This window comes from Alligator mississippiensis, chromosome 11 (assembly GCF_030867095.1).
Source record: "Alligator mississippiensis isolate rAllMis1 chromosome 11, rAllMis1, whole genome shotgun sequence".
Classification (NCBI taxonomy): domain Eukaryota; kingdom Metazoa; phylum Chordata; order Crocodylia; family Alligatoridae; genus Alligator; species Alligator mississippiensis.
Window position 1 is genome coordinate 14,625,180 of NC_081834.1, and position 21,079 is coordinate 14,646,258.

Here is a 21,079-nt window from a genome sequence, read left to right on the forward strand (position 1 = left end):
AAATGACTCCAGTCAGGTAGGCATCAAGCTTCTTCTTAAAGACCCCTAGGGTAGGAGCCAGCACCACTTCCCTTGGAAGTTGGTTCCAGATCCTAGCCGCCCTGACTGAATTAGTTCTTATGGATGTCTAATCTAAACCTACTCTCCAACAACTTGTGGCCATTATTCCTTGTTATCCCGGGGGGCGCTAGGGGAAGCAAGGTCTCCCCCAAACCTTTCTGGTCCCCCCTAGTGAGTTTATAGACAGTCACAAGGTCCCCCCTCAGCCTTCTTTTGTGAAGGCTGAACAGGTTCAGGTCCCGTAGCCTCTCATTGTAGGGTCTGCCCTGCTGTTCCCGGATCATGCGGGTGGCCCTCCTCTGGACCCTCTCAATGTTGTCTACATCCCTCTTGAAGTGGGGTGTCCAGAACTGGACACAGTACTCCAGCTGTGGCCTGACCAGTGTCATGTAGAGGGGGAGGATCACCTCCTTGGCCCTGCTTGAGATGCACCTGTGGATGCACGATAGGGTCTGGTTAGCCCTGCTGACCGTGACCTCGAATTGTTGGCCCGTGTTCATCTTGGAGTCAATGATGACTCCAAGATCCCTTTCTGCCTCCGTGCTCTCAAGAAGGGAGTTTCCCATCTTATAAGTGTGCTGCTGGTTACTCCTGCCCAAGTGCAGCACCCTGCACTTGTCAGTACTGAAACGCATCCTGTTTTTGTTTGCCCACCCCTGCAACCTATCCAGGTCTTGCTGCAGTCTTTCCCTCCCTACTAGCGTGCCCACCTCACCCCAAATTTTGGTATCATCAGCAAATTTAAACAGGTTGCTTTTCACCCTGTAGTCCAAATCGCTGATAATGGAGCTGCAGGTCAGCAGCAACCTCTTTGGGGATGATTCATGTTTCCTCAGGTATCTTGCACAGAGTTGACAGACGTATGCTGGCTTCTGCCACCTTGTACTCTTTCAGGTAAACTGGCAAGGGGGTAGTGCAGAGACATTCCAATGCAGAATCAGTGGTTTCTCATTATTGATCTCTCCCAGCATGAGAAACCAGCTTTGGAACAAAACAGAATGAGCAAGTCATTTGCCAGAAACTGAATAACTTATCAAATGTGCCTAAACACCCTGTCTTGTGTCTCAGTTGTCATAACAAGAGCAGCTGTGCAGCAGCATTCTTGCTCCCCCAGTTTCCCTTCCAGGAGGTGACTTAACAATGCAGAGAAATCTTCAGCTGAATCTTAGGAGGGGACAAAAAAACAGAAGTTTAGAAAAAAGAAATACACAGTTTCCCTCTTGTAAGGGGAAACCACTCTGCTTCCCACAGACTATTTACCTAGAAAAACAGAGCCAGCACCTCATTGCAGGCCTCCGCCAGGTTCCAGGATCTGCCTGTGATGCTCAGTTACCAGCAAATCTCAGGACACCATACAGCATAAGAAGTGGAGGGAGGGCATATACCAGCAGGCATTGTGGTTATGCCCAGCAAAAAGTCCAACAGCAGAAAATGGTTCAAGTTAGTGTGTGCAACATTTGCTTGGAAAGATGCTACCTGACACATAAGCATCCTGTGGGGAACTCAGCACCTTATATACCATATGTATGCATGACTGGATGTGTGGAAAACAAGGGGGAGCCCTTGCTCTAATTGAAGTGTTTGTCGCTTCCACTGAGCTACCCCTCGGTGGCACTGCTGGTTTCTGGGTCTTCCCACTCAGACCCATCTGGGCTGGTTCTCTGATTCTTTCATACCTTGTCCTTGCTGCTGGCTGGAGGAGAAGCTGGAAACCTTCATGGCTGCTTTGTCAGACAGATTTACCAGTTGTTCTTCCTTCCTCTGCACGGTATCCTCTCCTTCCCTCCTCTTAGCTCATACTTACTACAGGGCTGCTTCACATATGCTATCCCCAGCTCCCCAGCACGTTTCCTTGTACATGCCAATAGCTCTTCCAGGAACAACCTCATTGAAAACCATACAGCAAAACAACACTGTCTGTGACTTACAGGAGCAAGAAGAGTCATCTATTCTTTGGAACAATACTGTGATAATGAACGAAGCAACTGGTGCAGAGACGTGGCGGAACAAGGCCTTGGACACCAATGCCAGGGGCTAGATGTTCCTAACTGTTTTGTGCTTACTGTTTGTCATGGGGATAGGGGACATGAGGATTTTGACAGTGGGGTAACAAAGCCCTAGTGAGTGCTGCTGCTGGCATCCGTGTGCATGTGGCAGAGGGGGAAAAAAACCATATGAAAAGCAGTGGGGAGCAGGGACAAGCCTGTCAAAGGATGAGACCAGGAGGGTGGGGCAGCTCCACAGAAGAGGAGAACCACCAGAGAAAGCCCAGCCAAGAGTGGAGTCGGGAGACAGCTCTGAGGGGGAACTGTCTTGTGCCACAGGCATCAGGACCTGGCACTAAATAACCCCCCTGGCCGTGGCAGATCCAAGGGGGGCAGCGATGCAGTGCACCCCCTTTGCTTCTTGCTCCATCCAAACTTTAAAACCAGCTGCTGGAAGGGGCAGCAGCAGTTCTATTCAGGCAACTCTTGAGGGAGACAGTTGACTTCATAGCTCCTTATAATCTACCCAGTTTCTGCTAATCTCTCTCCACTCCACCAGTGTGACTGACTCTCTCCCCTTCTTAATGGTCTTCTTGCTCCACTGTTCACATTACCCTCTCTACTACATGCTCTTCCTGGGTTTGCCTCCCTTCTATCTTGTGGCCCTGCAGACTGTTTTTAGCTCAAAAACCAGAACTCAGGTGTGGTCACGTCAACTCAGGTGTGGAAATGACTGAAGGGGAAGTACTAGGGGCCCCATCCAGGTCAAGGAGGTGAGAGTTTGTTCTCTGAATGTGGAGCTGTGCCAGGCTAACAAGGCAGCATCCTTGGACTGTTTTTGCCATGTTTGTGGCAGGTTCAAAGTTTCAACTACAACCCCATGAGCAAGGGCCAGGTCCAGTCAAGCCAGACTAGTCCAGTCAAGCCAGGGTCAGGCTCCCCGACTGCAAGGTGGCAGAGCAGGGTGCTGCCCTGTGTGAGGGTGCCCAGGCCCCTGCCATAGACAGAGGGAGAAAATATTATCTGGGGGCAGTGCTGAGTAAAACTTAAACTTAAAAGATACTTCTACTCTGCTGCTTTTGCTGATCTAAATTATATGCGTCTACTTAAATATGCTCTCACAATGCATTTATCACAGTATTAACTATATTGTAGCAGGCTTGTGGTAAAAATGAGAATGAGTCCGTTTTGTATTAAATGGCATTTTCTCTCAGATTTTATTAACAGCTTACGGCAGTACAATACACAGCAAAAGGCTGATGCTTCACACATCACACACAGCCCAAGCCCCTCTCTCTGCAGTCTCTGCCTCTTTCCTCTTATTGGGAAAACCAAACTCACTCCACAACCAGAGTTAGTCTATAAAGGGATGCTAATTAAGCACCAAATCCATCAGGCAAGCTCAACCCAGCTCTGATTATTGCTATTCCATCATAAGTTTTCTGTTTGCCTTGACCGAGTACAGTCTCACAATCTCTGCAGGGCTGAGGTTTCTTGTAATATCTAACTCGATGTTCAGAATGCATAGTGCAGAAAAACGTTCCTGGCTCATTGTTGTTCTTAAGTAGGTTTTAATCCAACACATTGCAGAGAAAGATGCTTCAGATTTCACAAAGCCAACAGGTAGGGTAACAACTAACTGAAGAAGCTTGAAAAAATTGGGGTAATCTAGAGCTGTCACTGTAGATCTTAAATTTTCCAGCCCCACAAGCAGCCCGTGGGATTCAATGTCAGTGCATGCAATCTGCATTTCCAATTTAGCGAAACTAAATCAACTCTTGCAATTTTCCCATATCTTTCCAGCATCTTATCAACTGCTTGAGGTTCACAGGCTAGAATGCCATCTACACTTCTGGCAAGCCTTAAAGATTCCTCAGAAAACCTCTTTTTAATTTCCCGTTAAAGCACTGACAACTGGAAAAAATAATAAGCACATACCACTTTTGCTTATTATTTTGTGGTTCCAAGGGAAGGTGCTTTCTCTCACTGCAATCTGAGTCCACAACAAAGTTGCTCAGTTTTAAAGTCTTCCTAGGAGGCCAAACAGATTTGTCTCTGTCTCCCTCAATCGTTATTCCTACAGTTTCCCCATATCATAGATTTCATAGACATTTCATTAGGGCTGGAAGGGACCTCAAAAGATCATTGAGTCCAGCCCCCTGCCCCAGGGGCAGGAAGTCAGCTGGGGTCACAGGATCCCAGCAAGATAAATGTCCAATTGGCTCTTAAAGGAGTCCAAAGTAGGTACTTGCACCACATCTGGTGGCAGTCTGTTCCAGGCTTTGGGGGCTCAGACTTTAAAGAAGTTCTTCCTTACGTCCAGCCTGAAACAGTCTTGGAGAAGTTTTGTGACCATTTGACCTTGTTATCCCATGAGGCGCTCTGGTGAACAGGCATTCCCCCAGATCCTGATGTACACCCCTTATATACCTATAGGCAGCCACCAGGTCCCCCCTGAGTCTGCGCTTTTCTAGGCTGAAGAGTCCCATGGCTCTCAGCCTCTCATCATAAGGTCTGTTTTCCTGACCTCTGATCATGCGCGTGGCTCTCCTCTGGGCTCTCTCAAGCTTCTCCACATCCTTTTTAAATTGTGGAGCCCAGAATTGAATGCAGTACTCCAGCTGCGGCCTCACTGAGGCTGAGTACAGCAGGAGGATAACATCCTGGGATTTGCTAGAGAAGCATCTATGGCAAAACCAGAGTTTTGCTTGCTTTGCCGGCTACAATGCCACATTTGTGGTTCATATTCATCTTGTGGTCAATCATGACCTCCAAGCCCCTTTGGGCTGTGGTGCTAGCAAGCGTAGCACTGCCAAGCCTATAAGCATGCTGCGGGTTTTTCTTCCCAAGGTGGAGTACCTTGCATTTTTCGGTGTTGAAGGCCATCAGGTTTTTGTCCACCCATTTTCCAAGCCTGTCAAAGTCGGCCTGGATCACCATCCTGTCCTCGGGTGTGGACGCTTTACCCCAAAGTTTGGTGTCATCATCGAACTTGGCCAGTCTACTTCTGACACCAATGTCCAAATCATTAATGAAGATGTTGAAAAGAATAGGCCCAAGGATGGAGCTTTGGGGGACCCCACTGGTCATGGCACACCACAATGATTGACTTCCATCAACTACCACTCTTTGGATTCGACCTCAGACATCTCCCTAGGACATATCGCAGGAACTCTCCCCAGACGCTGTTCCAGGCTTGTTTGTTTTCATGTTTTCCAAAGTCGTGGCAGCGCTAGTAACTACTCTTGCCGCTGTGGAGAGCGAGGCCTTTTCAGACTGCAATGCCTTGTGAGTGACATGCAATAATGATAGTAGGTTCTCCAAAACAACGAGACAGATGACAAAATCTGTTTTTTGCACTTGGTACAGCAAACCATTTGCCTGAACAAAATTCCAGTTACTTCCATGCTGAGAAAGCTCAGTTAGGCATTGGATAATAACCTTTAAATTAGACTTGCATGCTTTGACATTTTTCCACCTGCACGCCCAACATGTATCACTAAGACTTGTCAACTCCATGGATTTTATGCCTGGGGTATGTTGCACATTGCAAAAAAAGTCAATGGTTTCCAGGCATGGAGAAAAAAAACTTTGCTCATCATATTTTGCAAAAAGGGAGCATAACTCAAGAAAATCCCCTCTGTTTTCTGACTTTTCCTTTTCATCATTACCCTTAAGGGCCAGTCCCTGGTGTGAAAGATAGAGCAGCAAGTCGGTAATTTTTCGAGCATATTCTCTGTTTTCCTGAACAGTCATCTTATGGGAGTTTGACAGGTGACATACAACTGAGCCCGATTTACTTGCTGCCTGGTAATTCTTCCATTTATTCACACATTTCAAGTGAACCACACAGTTAGAATGACTGTTCAGCTTTTCATTTAACTTTTTCCAATCTCGCAACCCCTTTTCTGTAAAACTGTTATCTTTGTATTCAGAAGTACTGTCAAAAATTCTGCAGGCATAGCAAAATACAGCATCAGCCAGCACACTGTATTCAGTAAAAGGATACTGATTGAACAAGGATGATGAGAATGATCCATTTTGTTTGCCAAATGAACTTTTGGGATAATTACTCAACTTCACCTGTGCAGGCCCACTTGATCGGTCCCTTGGTTTCAGATTCATCGAAACACTAGCAGCAGCAGAGGCACTTATGTTCTTATCAGCAACATGCATTTTGTCTGCGTTTTTTCTCTGCTTCATGTTGATGAGCGATTTCCAAACTGACCGCTTTCTTATTTTCTAAACAACGCTATAAAATCGATGCTGGCTGAATTTTCTCTTCATCCATGTTTGCGTTTGCACAAACTGACTGTCTGGGTTTTAAAAATGTCCTTATATCTGCCGCCATTGTACCAGCTCATGTGCAGAACGCGCACCACCATGAACGGCGTGTGCCCCGTTCTGGGGGGCACGTGTCATTTATGGCGGTGAGTATTCTGCACGTGAGCTGGTACAATGGGCGGCTGGGAGGGAGCATGGTGGCAGCGGAAGTGTGGCGGCGGTAAGCAAGGAGCTTCCGCAGATGCTGGTAGCGCTGTTGGTGGCGGGGGGGTAGCGAGTGTCAACCAGGGGTGGGTGACCACACGCAGACACTGCCGGCCATGTCAGCAGCAGCCAGCAGCAATTGCTGACTGCCTGCAGATGCCGCCAGCAAATGTCAGTGGTGGGAAGAGGGATGTGGAGAGTGGAGACTGCCCACAGGGGGTGCACTGCCATGCTCAGGGGGTGCACGTGCACCCCCTACATGTCACCAATGCACACCATGCCACTGTACAGAGTTTATAATATAAACAAACTGAAACATGCATCATTACATCAAAAACTGAGACATAGGAACAGAGCCTGCTGCACGCTGCATAGTTAGTGATTTTGAGTGGGCATTCATTATGGGTCATTAATAACCATTTGTACCAAGACTTTAAAAGTTTGTAAGTTAGTAGGGCTGCAAAACAATTAAAGAATTTGATTGTGATTAGTTGCGTGATTCAAAAAAATTAGTTGTAATTAATCGTGATGTTAATTGCACAGCTAAAAACTCAAAATTATGTGCAGAAAAAAAGTTATGAAAAATCATGCAGATACTTTGGTTGGAGGGTGGGAGCAGGGTGCATGTGTGGTGGGGATTTGTGAAGGGTGGGGGGGGCCGTGGGCATATGCGTGTGGTTTGGAGCCGGGGGGGAGGGGGGTTCCTGCACACCCTGGCAGGATGGGGGTTCAGGACTGAGCGGCAACAGCAGAGCTGGGGGGGCCGTGGCTTGGGAGTGAGGGGCAGACACACAGAGATGCAGATTCATATGCATATACAGAGACACAGACACACACACAAAGTACAGGCAGTCCTTGACTTACCACATTTTGAGTTATGTTTCACACTTACAAGGTTTATAAATTGACACCTTGTTTCAACTTTACAACACTAGTTTCAACTTACAACGCTTGATCTGCTGCGACGCCATGCCAGCGAGCACGTTCGCTGTGTCGCCCATTTCCCTGGAGAACATCTGTCCACGCTTCCTCGGACACTTCCTTTAAGAAAGCAGACAGGACCCCAGGAAAACCTGCAGCCAGGACTCCTGAGAAGACTCCAGCCAAGAGCCCTTCAAGAAGTCCAAAGTGACCTCAAAGAAGTCCTTCCAAATCAATATGATTACTATTTACAATATAAATACATTAATGTAGCTATACAAAAAACTAGAACTCTTGGTTCCAAAATGATACCTTTTATTAGACCAACTGGAAAATGGCAAGAAATTTGCCCTTTTCTGCAAGCTTTCGGGAATCAAAGTCCCTTCGTCCCTTAATGTAGCTATATGACTTACCTATAACTGATGGAGTACAAAATTCTGGGGGTATTTTTAGTGAAAACAGGGTATTGGTCCTTGGTTCAGGACCCAATTCCCCATTTATAACATTGTTTCTTATGAGAAAATTGGTTCCGAGTTACAACGTTTGGACTTCAGACGAGGTTTTTAGGAACCGATTGTGACAGAGAGAGAGAGATGAAAACACACCCACCCACCAGCAGATAACTGTGTGGGGAGAAGGGAGAAGGGGCACACGTGCACACACGAAGATGTGCACACACACATGCAGACACACCCGGCTCCCATTGTCCCCGGCCCGCGCGGCTCTCACCTACCCCCTCCCCTCCCCTCCCGACCAGCAGGGGGCGGGGCGCGTGTCCCCGGGGAGCGGAAGTCCGCTGGCGAAGGCGGGCTCTGTTGCCGGGCAACACTGCGCACTTCCGGGCGGGAGATTCGGAGCCGCGGCGGCTCTGAGTGGGGTGCCGGGCCGGGATGGAGCCGAGCAGCTCGGGGGCGGCGGGGCCGGGGCCGGGGCCGAGCCAGGCCCCTGCTCGCGGCTCGCAGCCGGTGGCGGAGCCGGAGGTGGAGCTGGACCCGGCGCTGACGGGGCAGGAGGCGGCCACGGTGCTGCGGAGCATCTTCCGAGGTGACTGTCGCCGGGACTCGGCCCTGGCTCCGCGCCGGCCCGGCTCCCCAGCCCTAACCAGACCTGTCGCTTTCTCCCCTCCCCCGTCCCTGTGCCGCCAGCCTCCCCGTGCTGCCAGCCCGGCGGCGTGCTGCGGCGGCTGCAGGCCTACAAGCGCTGCGTGCGGCTGGTGGAGTCGGGCGAGCTGCCCTCGGACCGCGCCGCCGAGACCGTCGGGCTGCTGATGCTGGAGGTAGGACCGGCGGCGGCGGCCTAGGTCCAGGGTCTCGCTGTCCGAGCTGATAAGGACGCTGTGCTGGACGCTAACGCGAGATACGAAGGGGGTGACTTTCCCGCTGACCGGTCGGAGCCGCCCGGCGCTGGGCTGCGCGGGCAGGACCTGCGGGCGGTGGTTGTCTGCGTCTCGGAGGGAGGCTTGCTGGTCCCTGACCCTCTTCCAGCCCTTCCTTGCGTCCTTTTTTTTATCAGGCTCATCACTTGCCGGGCTCTGCCTTGGCTGAACTGGCCACTCTGTTTGTTGAGCTGATCAAGGGAGGTAACCTGTCTAATGCGAAATCCTTGGAGTTGTTTTCCACACTTCTTACCAGGTTGGCTTCCTCGAAGGAAAGCTTGGCCTACGGGAAAGGTAACCTCTTTTGTTTCCCCTGCCCTGCTCCGTCCGTCCTTTCCTCCGAGCCCGTTCCTACCCATCTTGTGCTTTTCCAGGTGAACTGAGTGGGGAAGAGTTTAAGAAGCAGCTGATCAACACCCTCTGCTCCAGCAGGTCTGTCCATCTTTGCCAGCTCGTGCTCTTTTTTTTATTCATATGAGAATTATTTAGCTGCACACGCATTTGGGCTCTTGACAGCATGTCTATAATAGCCTATCTCCGTCGATCCCAAACGCTCAACTTCCCAGGGACGTGGAGTCTGATGCTCCCTGGGCTGCTGCACTGAGCGCCACTGGCAGTCAGATTGCATTATGTATCTGACACAGCAAAGGGCACTTCACGTGGTACTTTGGGTGCCTGCCATGGTTTGGAGGATCCCCTCCCTCTTGTTTGCACCATTTTTAAACCTCGTGCCTCTCTAATGCCTGGCAGGATTTCTGCATCTGCGAGGGCAGCTGAGCAGCGGGTTGGGGAAGGGGACAGAAACAGCAGTTCTTCTCAGGCTCTCTTGATATATTTTTGTTTGGCCAGATGGGATCATCAGTGTGTAATTCCTCTCACCAACATGTTCAGGTAAGATCCTGCTTCTCCCACTGCTTTCTTATTATCCATCTGTTTCTACCTTCTATTTCGCAAACAGCTTGGGCATTGTGCAGGTGGGGAGCCACCAGCTTTCCAGTTGCCCGGATGCTGAGCCGGAATGGAAATGGCTGCAGCCTGCCCAATGTGCTTCAGGAGCAGCTCTGGCAACACTGTTTCTCCCAGATCTTGCCTAGCTGGCAGTTTGCTACTGAAGAATAGAGACACTTGCCTTATTTTCCTTTGTTCACATCACAAGGGTAAATCTTGTGAAGCCAGGCTCTTTCTCCTTTGGTGTTGCAGACATTGTTACTGGTCTCAGGAAGAGAGAGGCCTGTGCTTAAAGGGAGGGCTAGATTCTGTAGTGCCCTGTGTGGGTGACTAGCAGTGACTGGCAAAACCCATCAGATTCCTCTCCCCACTTACCACCTTGACACCTTTGCTTGGTGTTGTAAATCCATCATTGAGCAGGGGATGTCATTGGTGTTAGAGATTTGTCACGTGTAGTCTGAATGTGCCCGGTTGTTCAGCCCTCATTCCTTGATTTCTGTCTATTTTAAGGTTTCTTGAAAGTAGGCACTATGCATTCATGTGAAAGCACATTATGTTGCAGGCTTTGTGACATCCTGCCATGTGCACTTTGTTTTGGAAGTTCAAGTGTGACCTTGAGTCCAAGATAGTTGTAGGGAGCTGAGGGATCTGTAGCAATAACTTTGCATAGGGTCTTAGGGTGGAGGGCTTCTATATGCCAATGTACATTGACACTCTGGGACCAGTGTAAGGGCTGAACCTCTACTGGGGGAAGCAGAGTTGGCACTGGAATAGAAGTGCCCGGGTTGCATTTTTGCTTCTTCAGAGATGTCCCACTAAGTGGAGAAGAGCTCCAGTTTGTGGTGGAAAAAGTCCTGAGGATGTTCTCCAAGGTTGACCTACAGGAAATTCCTCCCCTGGTTTACCAGCTGCTGCTTCTCTCTGCCAAGGTAAAACCGTGTGGGGAGCTGGTCTTACTTTCCAAGTTAAAACATTTGCTGGACCTCTAGCACATGCATGCTGTGTACATATGTGAGAGAGGGAATATAGGGAGTGAGCTGCAGGCTCGATCACACAATGGATCAGAGTTTTAGACTTAACTGGCCACCTTGGTCCAAGAGCCTGCTCTGGCCTTCGCGAATGGAAAGACAGCAAGGTGCGTGTTCATGGCTTTCCAGCCGCTGGCCAGCATGAAGGAGGGGTCTGTGTCTATTGCTTCCCAGGTGGAGGGAAGATAACTGTGATATGAAGCTTGCATATGCTGAATATATATATAGTACAGTCCCATAGATAATAGATATTCCTTTATTATTCATGGGCATGGATCGCCTCCCTCAGCTCCAGGCTTCATGGACTTGCCTTTTTCTAATATGATTTCTAATATCTGTTTCACATGGTACAACCCTGGGCTATGATCTGAATTAAACTTAAAGCTGGTCTCATTTCTGTGTCAGATACTAGCAATTCATTTGGTACGCTGTAGCCTATCCACTTGTATCCTTGCTACTGTTATTCCATGAATCAGCCATTAAACATGATCTGCGCAGAGATGAATTCCCTATGTGGTGTGGGAGTATGCTTTCATCCACTGGCCAAGCATAGACTCTTACTATTTGGTCAGGTTATTCAGTTCTTTTGAACGGACCTATCACTTCCAGGAACCACTAATGAAATATCTTTTTCTCTTTTAATGTTATCCAAAGATTATGCAAATGATACAATGATCACTTCATCCACCTCAGAAATGCAATGCACAGCAGTCTCCCACGTGGCGATTGAGGACTAGAAATTAAGAACACTCTACAACTAAATTACAGTGGGAATTCAGGGAAATGAATTACAATTCCTTGTGATTTTGAGGTTTTGGAGAAGTATTGATTATAGTTTAGGTTACTTTGTAATGTTCTGCCTTTCAGGGCAGTAAGAAGGCTGTTTTGGAAGGAATCATTACTTTTTTCAATCAGTTGGATAAGAAACAAAAAGAAGAGCAGCAGGTTCCTGAGTAAGTTTCTTTTTGTCGCTATCCTCCTTTACTGGGTAAGTATTTATAACCTCTCTCTCATCTAACACTCCTCCAGCTTGAGTTAGGCCAAGCCCTGAAAAATGTGTCCTCTTTCATGTTTGAGAAATAATTTATACATATTGATTTAATTACAATCCAGGTTTGTAACCTGGGTCTTCTGCTCTTTAGGTCCGAGGATCTTGAAGTAGCCACAGTGCCTCTAGACCAGCTCCGATATGTGGAAGGCACCGTCATTCTGCATATTGTCTCAGTTATCAGCCTAGATAAGGACCTAGGCAAAGAGCTAATTAAACACCTAAAGGTACAGCAAAAGCAGAACATATTGGTATAATGTAGTGGAGAAACCTTTAAACTGGTGGGTAGGGTTTACTTGTTATTCATTCCAGCACAGAGATAATGTTAATTCTACTATAGCCATCAAAAAACACACATAATTACCCAGTGTGTTGAGTATGGACATCTCTCTCATTCCAAGCTGAGCAGCAAAACCTCAATCTCATGTCTTTCTTGATATTGCAAGAGGTGCTGTGCATATTGTTTTTTTTCCCTAGGCTGAGCAGCAGAGAGATCCTGGCAAGGCTCTGTGCCCCTTCAGCGTGGCTCTTCTGCTCTCGGTGGCAGTAAAACACAAATCAGAAGAGCGGGTATGTGCTACTTGTGTATGACCTGGGGATTCTCTGTAAAGAGCTGCTTGTCGGTGTGCTGTGGGTGCTATGTAGATAGGGGCGAGGAACGGAATGGATTAGTTCATACATACACTCAAGGGTGACAGTCATAGAGAAGTAGGGCTGGAAGGGACTTTTAGATGTCATCTAGTTCATCCCCTGCCTGAGGCAGGATCATCCCTATCTAAACTATTCCATACAACCATAATCTAAATCAGAGGTGTGCAGTTTTTGGTCTGGAGTGCTATGTAAGGAGTTCTGATGAGGTGCTGCAGGCCTCGGGGTGTGGATGGCAGTTGATCTTATCTGGGCCTGTCTGTCCCACAGCCATTGTTGGGGGCACTGGATGAAGCAGGTGGGCAGGATCTCTAATTAGACTGGCTCGGGACCCCCTGTGGGCAGGATGTGCTTGGCTGGGCAGATGGGATGGGGCTGTGGGCAGGAAGGGATTGGCATTCAGGAGCAGGATGGGTGGACAGGGGCTGGACCAGAGCCACAATCTGTTCCCTGCACGTCCCTGGGACGGGTGCCAGTTCTGTGGGCAGGGGTGTATGAGCAGTGGATTACTGCTCTGTCCGGGACCCCATTCCTGAACTGTCAACCCCGCCATGATCCTGGCCCCCACTCGCCCATCCTGCTCCAGGACACCCCTCCCTGCCCACCTGCAGCCCCATCCCATCCACCCGGCTGAGTGACCCAGGACCCCCTGCAGACAGGGCGCGGTTTCCATGGAGACACCACCCACCAGTTGCATCTGGCAGTGGGTTGGGGTGATTGAGAAGAAAGGTTTGTTTTCCCTCTTTTATGGCAGCCCTTCAGGTAGTTGAAGACTGCTATCTCATTTCCCTTCTTAAACAACTTTTCCACAAGCTGAACATGCCTAGCTCCTTCAGCCTCTCGTCATGTGACTTGCTTTCCAAGCCCTTGATCATCTTTGTTGTCCACTTCTGGACCCTCTCTAACTTCTCCATGCTCTTTTTAAAATGTGGAGCTCAGAACTGTACGCAGTACTCCAGATGAGGCCTAACCAGTACTGAGTAGCAACTATTACCTCCCATGTCTTGCACCTGATGCTTTTATTGATGCATCCCAAAACCATATTGGCCTTTTATGTACATTGCAGATTAGTATTGAGTCTGTGGTCAGCCAAGACTCCCAAGTCCTTTTCCACAGTGTTGCCATCCGGTTAGGTGTCCCCCATTTTATATTTGTGTTTTTGATCATTCCTCCTTAGGTGTGGCATTTTGCATTTGTCTGCATTGAAACTTCATCTGGTTAACTAGTCCAGGTTTCCAGTCTTTCAGAATCTTTCTGAATTGTTCTTGCATCCTCCAGCATGTTCACAGTCCTTTCTAATTTTGTGTCTTCCACAAACTTGCTCAAGAAGCTTTCTATGCCAGCATCAAAATCATTAATAATCATGTGGAATAGCACTGGGCTAAAAAAAGACTCCTGTGGGATTCCACTTGAAATCTCCTGCCATTCTGACATGGACCTATGAATAATTACCCTTTGCTTGTGGCCATTTGAGCCAGTTATCTATCCACCTTGTAATAGTTTTATCCACCACACATTTCTCCAGTTTGTTTATGAGATGATTATGTGGGACCTTGTCAAAAGCAGTGCTGAAGTCTAAATACACTAGGGTTGGACAAAATATGGCCTGCCAATTGATTGCATCCAGCCTGTGGCTGTCCTTGGAGTGTGCCACATGGGTTTGAGCCCTGCCTGCTCCCGCCCAGGGCAGCCTGCACCATGATGCCACCCGCACCTGCCCTGCACCCATTGATGGCCCTAGCCAGCGTACACAGCTTTGCTGCTGCAGTAGTGACCTAGATTCATAGATGCTAGGGTCGGAAGGGACCTCAATAGATCATCGAGTCCGACCCCCTGCATAGGCAGGAAAGAGTGCTGGGTCTAGATGACCCCAGCTAGATGCCTATCTAACCTCCTCTTGAAAACCCCCAGGGTAGGGGAGAGCACCACCTCCCTTGGGAGCCCATTCCAGACCTTGGCCACTCTAACTGTGAAGAAGTTCTTCCTAATGTCTAGTCTAAATCTGCTCTCTGCTAGCTTGTGGCCATTATTTCTTGTAACCCCTGGGGGTGCCTTGGTGAATAAAACCTCACCAATTCCCTTCTGTGCCCCCGTGATGAACTTATAGGCAGTCACAAGGTCGCCTCTCAACCTTCTCTTGCGGAGGCTGAAAAGGTCCAGGTGCCCCAGTCTCTCCTCATAGGGCTTGGCCTGCAAGCCCTTAACCATATGAGTGGCCCTCCTCTGGACCCTCTCCAGGTTATCCACATCTCTCTTGAAAGTGTGGTGCCCAAAATTGAACGCAGTATTCCAACCAAAATTGAACTCAGTATTCCAATTCCCAGTATACCTGGGTACTGCTTGACTCCCTCTGTTTCTAGTGCCGCCGCCTCCTTTCTCTTCCTGCCCCTGCTGTGCCGTTCCAGGCAGCAGGTAGCGCAGGGAAGTGAAGGTGGCTGTGGGGACATGTGCCAGGCACCATGTGCCCTGCCAGACATAGGGGAAGCTGCAGCCACGTGGCTCCTGCCCCAGTGCATTAGGCTCCAGTTCTAGCTCCTGGTCACCTTCCACCCACAGCTAACCTGCTCGCAGGCTGCTTATCACACTGGCTGCAGCAGCAGTTCTGTGTGCACTGGACAGGGTCAGGGCAGTACTGTTGGCTGGTGTGGGTGGGAGCACAGTGTGGGCTACCCCAGGTGCGAGCAGGCGGGGCTTGGTCCCATGCAGACTTGCGGGGGCAACTGCACCGCAATTCACTGCCTGGGTAAGCTCTGTTGCACATGCCACCTGCACTCCCCTACCTTCCCCGCCACCCACTGCTGGCTCCCAGGATCTAGCATGTGGGCGACACCCCCTCCCCCAACACCCATGCATGCAATATACAAGTGTAAAACTTTATTTTGAGCTATTAGGCAATTGCCTTTATATACACTACTCAAAAAAAATCTGAATAAAAATAATGTATATTTTTTTTATATAATGTTTTAAATAAAATTAAAATATGTTATAGTTGATGTTTGATTTTTAGTATGTGATATGTTTTTATCTATAATTTGTTCAAATATGTATCTTCTAAAAGATCTGCGGCCCTTGACAGCTCGCCAAAACTCATTAAGTGGCCCACCAACCAAAATAATTGCCCGCCCCTGAGATGCACTATATCCACAGCATTGCCTTCATCTACCCAAGTAGTTACTTTGTCAAAGGAGGAGATGAAGTTTGCTTGGCACAATTTGTTTTTTCACAAATCCATGCCAGCTGCTTTTGATCAGCCTTTCCTTCAGATGCTTGTAAGTGGCTTTCCTTAGTTTATGCTCTAGTAACTTCCCAGGTAGTGAGGTGAGAGTAACCAGTCTGTAGTTCCCCAAGTCCTCCTTCTTGCCTTTTTTTAATAAGGGGCACTGTGTTGGCCTTTTTTCCAGTCCTCTGGTACTTGACCTGTCTCCCACGACTTCATGAAAATCATTGCTAAAAGCTCTGAGATCTCTTCTGCCAGTTCTTCCAGGACCCTGGGATGAAGCTCATCCGGCCCTACTGACATGATAATAATAAGAAACAAATATGGTTAGATGAATGGGCTAGTAGCAACTCCTTGAGGAGCTGCGCAGGACTCGAGAGAAGTTCACAGGTTCCTGTGAACTACACATTCTTATCGTAAAGGAAGAGGACTTTATCCTCGTTCTTGCGTACCTCAGCTACTGAGCATTGAAATGAGCCTCTGCAGAGTCCTCTCAGACCATAAAATAGTAATTGGGACATGACTATTGTGGGGGGAAATGGCTCTGATATGAAGGGGTGCGAGAGGATGAGGCTGATGGCAACTCCTTCACTTTGAATTAATTTTGGTTCTAAGGTGGCCATTATCTGTGTCCAAAATAGGGTAGGGATGGCAGCAAATATCTTTCTGGCTTCTCTTGCATCTTGGTTACCCCTGGGAGTAAAGTGGGGATTAACTATGCTGGGGGAAAACGTACACAGCTACTTTGATAGAGCTGTGTAAGCAGTTTCCTTTGCTCTAGACTGCTCTCAGTTTAACAAGAATCAAGTCCCCTCCTCCTGAGGCTACCTTCAGAAGGGATGTGGACAATCTCCTCACTCAGCACTTTCACGTTCTAGGTTTTTGACTTCCTGAAAGCATCGATCATGAAGAGCTGCAAGGACCAGCAGTTAATCCAGGGCTCAAAATTCCTGCAGGATTTGTTTCCTCAGCAGTATGATGTATCTGCCATAATTCTGGAAGTGGTAGAAAGTAGGTGAGTGGCTGAAACATTACACAGAGCTCAGAAACTCTGGGGGGAGAGAGACAGCTCTTGGCCCAGCTGGGAACATTGTAGGAGCCAGCCCACTGCTGCTAAGGTGAGTGTAGTGAAAACTGATGTTGATTTCCTTCCCCCCACCTTGCCTTCCCCCAAAAACCTTACTTTTCAGAAGGCCTTTTGGAAGAGCATTTTGGCACAGCTGCCTCCTAAATTTCAGCCTTTTATATTGCAGATTGCTGAAATTAGATATCTGACCACTTGCTTCCTTAATGGTAATGATGACTGGTTGTTTATAATAAGGCTTCCTATTGTAGCTTTGCATGATTTCTGGTCAGGGTGAGGGCTAGATCCTCACTTAGCCATACTCCTTTAAGCACACCATGCTTAGTTCTGTCATCTCCCATCTGTCAGCCAGTTGTCATTCTAGAATCTCATACAAAGGCAATAGGAAGCTGCTCAGGACCTGTGGCATTCCTTTCTCCTAATTGCTGGCTGGAGGGCACTATGGAGGGTGTCCCATCTGGAGACCTGAATGCATGTCTGTCACAAAGCTGCCACCCTTCATTGGATCCCCGAAGGACCATGGAACATTTTGTTAATCTGGATGTTGTAGTCTAAGTTTTTTCCTTTATTAAGTTACTCTTTCCCATTCTGCTTCTCATTTTTTGTTTGCAGTGCTTTTGGCTGGGACCTTGTTACTCAGGGGCTGATGGGTCTTGGTTTCAGTCTAATGGAATCCTATGAGCCAAAAAAGTTCTTAGGAGGAAAAATTGCTGAAGCAAGTTGTGGCCTTTCCAAAATGCCAGCCCAGCAGCAGGCCTGCCGGCTAGGAGCTAATATCCTCCTGGAAACCTTTAAGGTACAGTGAAGTTGGGATAACATCAGCTGTTCTGTCAGTAAAACTGTTTTCTCTCGCTCTCTTGTCAACTTTAATAAGGTTTTGCCTATTTCCAGCAGGATCCATCTCAAAGTGTTTTGCAGACCTTAAAAGATTTAATCTCATATCTCCCTTCTGAGGTTGGAGAATATTATTGTTAATATTATGTCTGTCTGAGATGTTACTTGTGTGTTCCTCATCATTGGCTCTGGAGGAACTGAAGGAGGAAGAGGGGAAAAAAACAGGGTTCTGTAGACAGTCAATGGCTGAGATAGGAGTAGACTATAGATCTCAGGTCTTTGCTTTGACTTCTGGGCTGTCATCCACCACCTGGTTTGTCCCAGCACATTAGTAGTAGGAAGTACCTATCTTAGGCCTACATTTATTCTAGCTGGTTCCAATTTCATCCTGGTTTTGTCTCTGTTGAGCTAGTGACCTGGCTAATGTTGCCTTTCAAACCTAGATCTAAAAGATCTTTCTTGGATAATGGCTGAACTCTGAATCTTAATTAAAATTAATTAAAATCTCAATTCTTACAGGTGTTTTCCTTTTCCCTTTCAGGTCCACGAATTGATCAGAAGTGAGATTCTGGAGCAAGTTCTGAACAGAGTTATCACAAATGCAGCTTCTCCGATCAGCCACTTCATAGGTAGCCAGAATAAGGGAAGGAAGCATCTGTTTTTTCAGTGTTACATTTAGATTTTTCATAGCGCAAGTTCCTGTTTAGGTGATTTGAGGTTAAGAATATCAGGTGCTGTGCTACCTTATTACCAGACCCTAGGTGATAAAACAAATGTCACTGGTCCATGCAGTTCAACACACGATTGACTGCAGAGGAAGGATGAACACTGTAGTGTGATAAGTCATTAGGGACTGTGGTTGTCCTTATAGAGTGCAGGTTGCATTTTAAGCCTGTATATCAAACACCTGTTGCCAAGTAATGGTAGTCTAGAAGGGACCATTCTTTTTCCGCTCTTTTCAGCGTAATTTTGGTGACCGTTCTTTTGGGCCACTGCCAGGGTGTCATCTTTTTTTCGAGAATGGTTGAGTGAAGGGGTGAAGCTAGTGAGGATTAGATTCTCCTGATCTTTGGAAAGATGCTTCAAAGTCCTGGGCCTGCCCTTAATAAGGATATGCTGCTGGCACTTCTGTTTATACTCAAGTGCCTGCTGATGGGGTGAGAACTAGCCTGTGTGTATGTAGAGACTTATATCCAGGTAGGAGATTGCAGATTGGCAATAAGTCCTATAGTTATAAGGGAGGCTACAAGAGTTCTTTTATCTGTTGACCTTAAAGAGTGAAACAGAAACCTTCTCTCCTCCCTGCTCTAGTTGGGACCATTCTTGGCAGTAGCCGCTCTGCTGACAGTCTTATTTTTCAGACTTGCTGTCCAACATCGTTGTGTCTGCTCCCCTTGTCCTTCAAAATTCATCCTCCAAAGTGACTGAGACCTTTGATAATTTGTCCTTTCTGCCTCTTGATGTGGTACAAGGGCTGCTTAAGGCTGTACAGGTAAAGCTATTCATTTTTCCAGGAATATCTGTTAAAGCTTCCTTTCAGTGATGGTTGTAGGCCCCAATTCTAAACAGGAGCCACTAATTCTCATTTACACATATATATGTTGAAGTGTCTCTTAGTCCACCACTGTGCTGGCAGGCTGTTCAGTGTAGCCTGGGGCCTTGCCTGAAGTGCTGATTTTATAGTGCCCTCCAGCAGAAATATATAGCAGTCAGGTATGTTAATAGAGCTGCCCCTGAGGGGACCTTTCATCTGCAAGACTGGAAGATGGAAGGTGCCTGATACCAGCAGAGTATGGAAACCTTAGTAGGCTGTGCTCAGTTAAACCACTGTAGCAGGCATATTCCTTTGCCTTCTCCCAAGTTCTACTTTAATATTTCTCTTCTCGGCTTGGCGTTGTTCTCTTGCAAAATAGCCATACGCTTAACCCATTCTACTTCACTTTGCAGACAACATATTTACCCCAACGCTTGTGTTCCATTCTCACCGACATGAGAAAATTGCTGTTGCCACTGAATCTTTTCTGGAGCATTTTAAAACGTATATGTCCTTTACTACTGAAGAAAACATTTAAGATGCAGGGCCAGCCAGGCATAGAGAAGACAGGAGCTCACACTCAAGGAGCTTGGTTTGCCGCATGACTATTCTCTCTCATAAATTGCTTCCTTTCCAGCCCCTGCTCAAAGTCAGCATGTCAGCAAGGGACTCCCTGATACTTGTTCTCCGAAAAGCCATCTTTTCCAGGTACTCTGCATTCGATGTTCTTAAAAATGGTTCCTTAAGCTCTTGGCAATGTCAGGAGTGGAAGCAGATTCTTTCTCTCTTTGGTACTGGCCCCAGTATTGTAGCATAAGTCACAATCCTACTCATTTGGTTGGGACCCCAAGCCCTGAACAAAAAAGCCTTGACCCTGCAGCTACGAATTCAAAATGACCAGAGAAGTGAGACAAGGAGACAAGCTGAAGAACTCCAGCTTCTGTCCTCACAGTTGCAGAGGTGAAATGAATGTACCCTGGTGCCACAGTAAGCTCAAGAAGATTGGCAAATCAGCTGCTCTTACATGGCTGGTCCTACAATGAGATTATAAGAAAAGCCCTATAGACATGTTGGGCACCTATACATGTGCTCCAAGCATTGGGGGAGGGGAGGGGGAAGGGTTTTAATTAAAGCGGCTCTGAGAGCTGCTGTAATTAAAATGCCCATAGCATCTCATATCAGTGTCCCATGCTTCAAAATGGCAGCAGGGGTGCTTTATTTAAAACTTGTTCAAGCTTATGGAGTTGCTCTGCAGCAACTGCTTGGTTATGGCTACAAATTTCCACATATTACTTGAGGTGAGTAGGGTGGGGTTCCCTCCAGCAACGTTCAGCAGAGCAGAAGTCTGGCTTTCTCTGGCATGTCTACATGACACAAGGCAGAGGTATGTGCAGCATCGCATTAGCTTACCATTTTCAGTTCAGGCACCAGTATGCATGGAATAGACGCAGTGTTTCGCAGGTTGGTAGTGATGTAGCTCTGCATTGTGCTATATAGACATGGCCTCTGGGATGTGCCTACCCCAGCTCATAACTCTTGATCAGGTGACAATGTGGAGAGTGCAGCCTTGCTTTGGAGTTGCATTAAAGAATACACCTGGGGTATTCTTAGGTTCTTATTGGAACTGAGCAGGTCTCTGACTTCAACTCCTCTCCTTTTCTGAACATGCAGGCAGTTGGATGCCCGTAAAGCTGCAGTTGCTGGCTTTTTGCTTCTACTGAAGAATTTTAAGATTCTAGGCAGTTTGACCTCGTCCCAGTGCAGCCAGGCCATTGGTGCCAGTCAAGTGAGTGCCGCCTCTCATCCAGATGCCTGTCACACTTCCATGTTCCTGTTCAGTGTCTCCTATAAATGGAGGCTGGTTTATAATTATTCTGTATGAAGTGTTTGGTCTGAAGGAAGTAACACC

General features: G+C 47.6%; 1 protein-coding gene across 2 annotated transcripts in view; it reads left to right on the forward strand.

Moving 5' to 3' along the window:
• Positions 1-8,293: 8,293 nt before the first annotated feature.
• The window catches only part of FANCI (FA complementation group I), a 28,361-nt gene continuing 15,575 nt past the window's right edge, over positions 8,294-21,079 (forward strand). The window contains exons 1-15 of one of the 2 annotated variants that reach the window (XR_009455555.1): positions 8,294-8,498; positions 8,600-8,730; positions 8,967-9,123; positions 9,204-9,261; positions 9,679-9,720; positions 10,583-10,706; positions 11,673-11,758; positions 11,948-12,080; positions 12,331-12,423; positions 16,597-16,733; positions 17,415-17,598; positions 18,178-18,265; positions 18,998-19,128; positions 19,808-19,878; positions 20,842-20,956. Coding sequence is in view for 1 of the 2 variants with exons in the window: in XM_014605930.3 (XP_014461416.2) it covers positions 8,345-8,498; positions 8,600-8,730; positions 8,967-9,123; positions 9,204-9,261; positions 9,679-9,720; positions 10,583-10,706; positions 11,673-11,758; positions 11,948-12,080; positions 12,331-12,423; positions 16,597-16,733; positions 17,415-17,598; positions 18,178-18,265; positions 18,998-19,128; positions 19,808-19,878; positions 20,842-20,956 (1,704 nt within the window). In the remaining variant the exon portion in view is untranslated. The remainder of the gene's footprint in view (positions 8,499-8,599; positions 8,731-8,966; positions 9,124-9,203; positions 9,262-9,678; positions 9,721-10,582; positions 10,707-11,672; positions 11,759-11,947; positions 12,081-12,330; positions 12,424-16,596; positions 16,734-17,414; positions 17,599-18,177; positions 18,266-18,997; positions 19,129-19,807; positions 19,879-20,841; positions 20,957-21,079) is intronic. The other variant, XM_014605930.3, reaches the window with a different exon arrangement.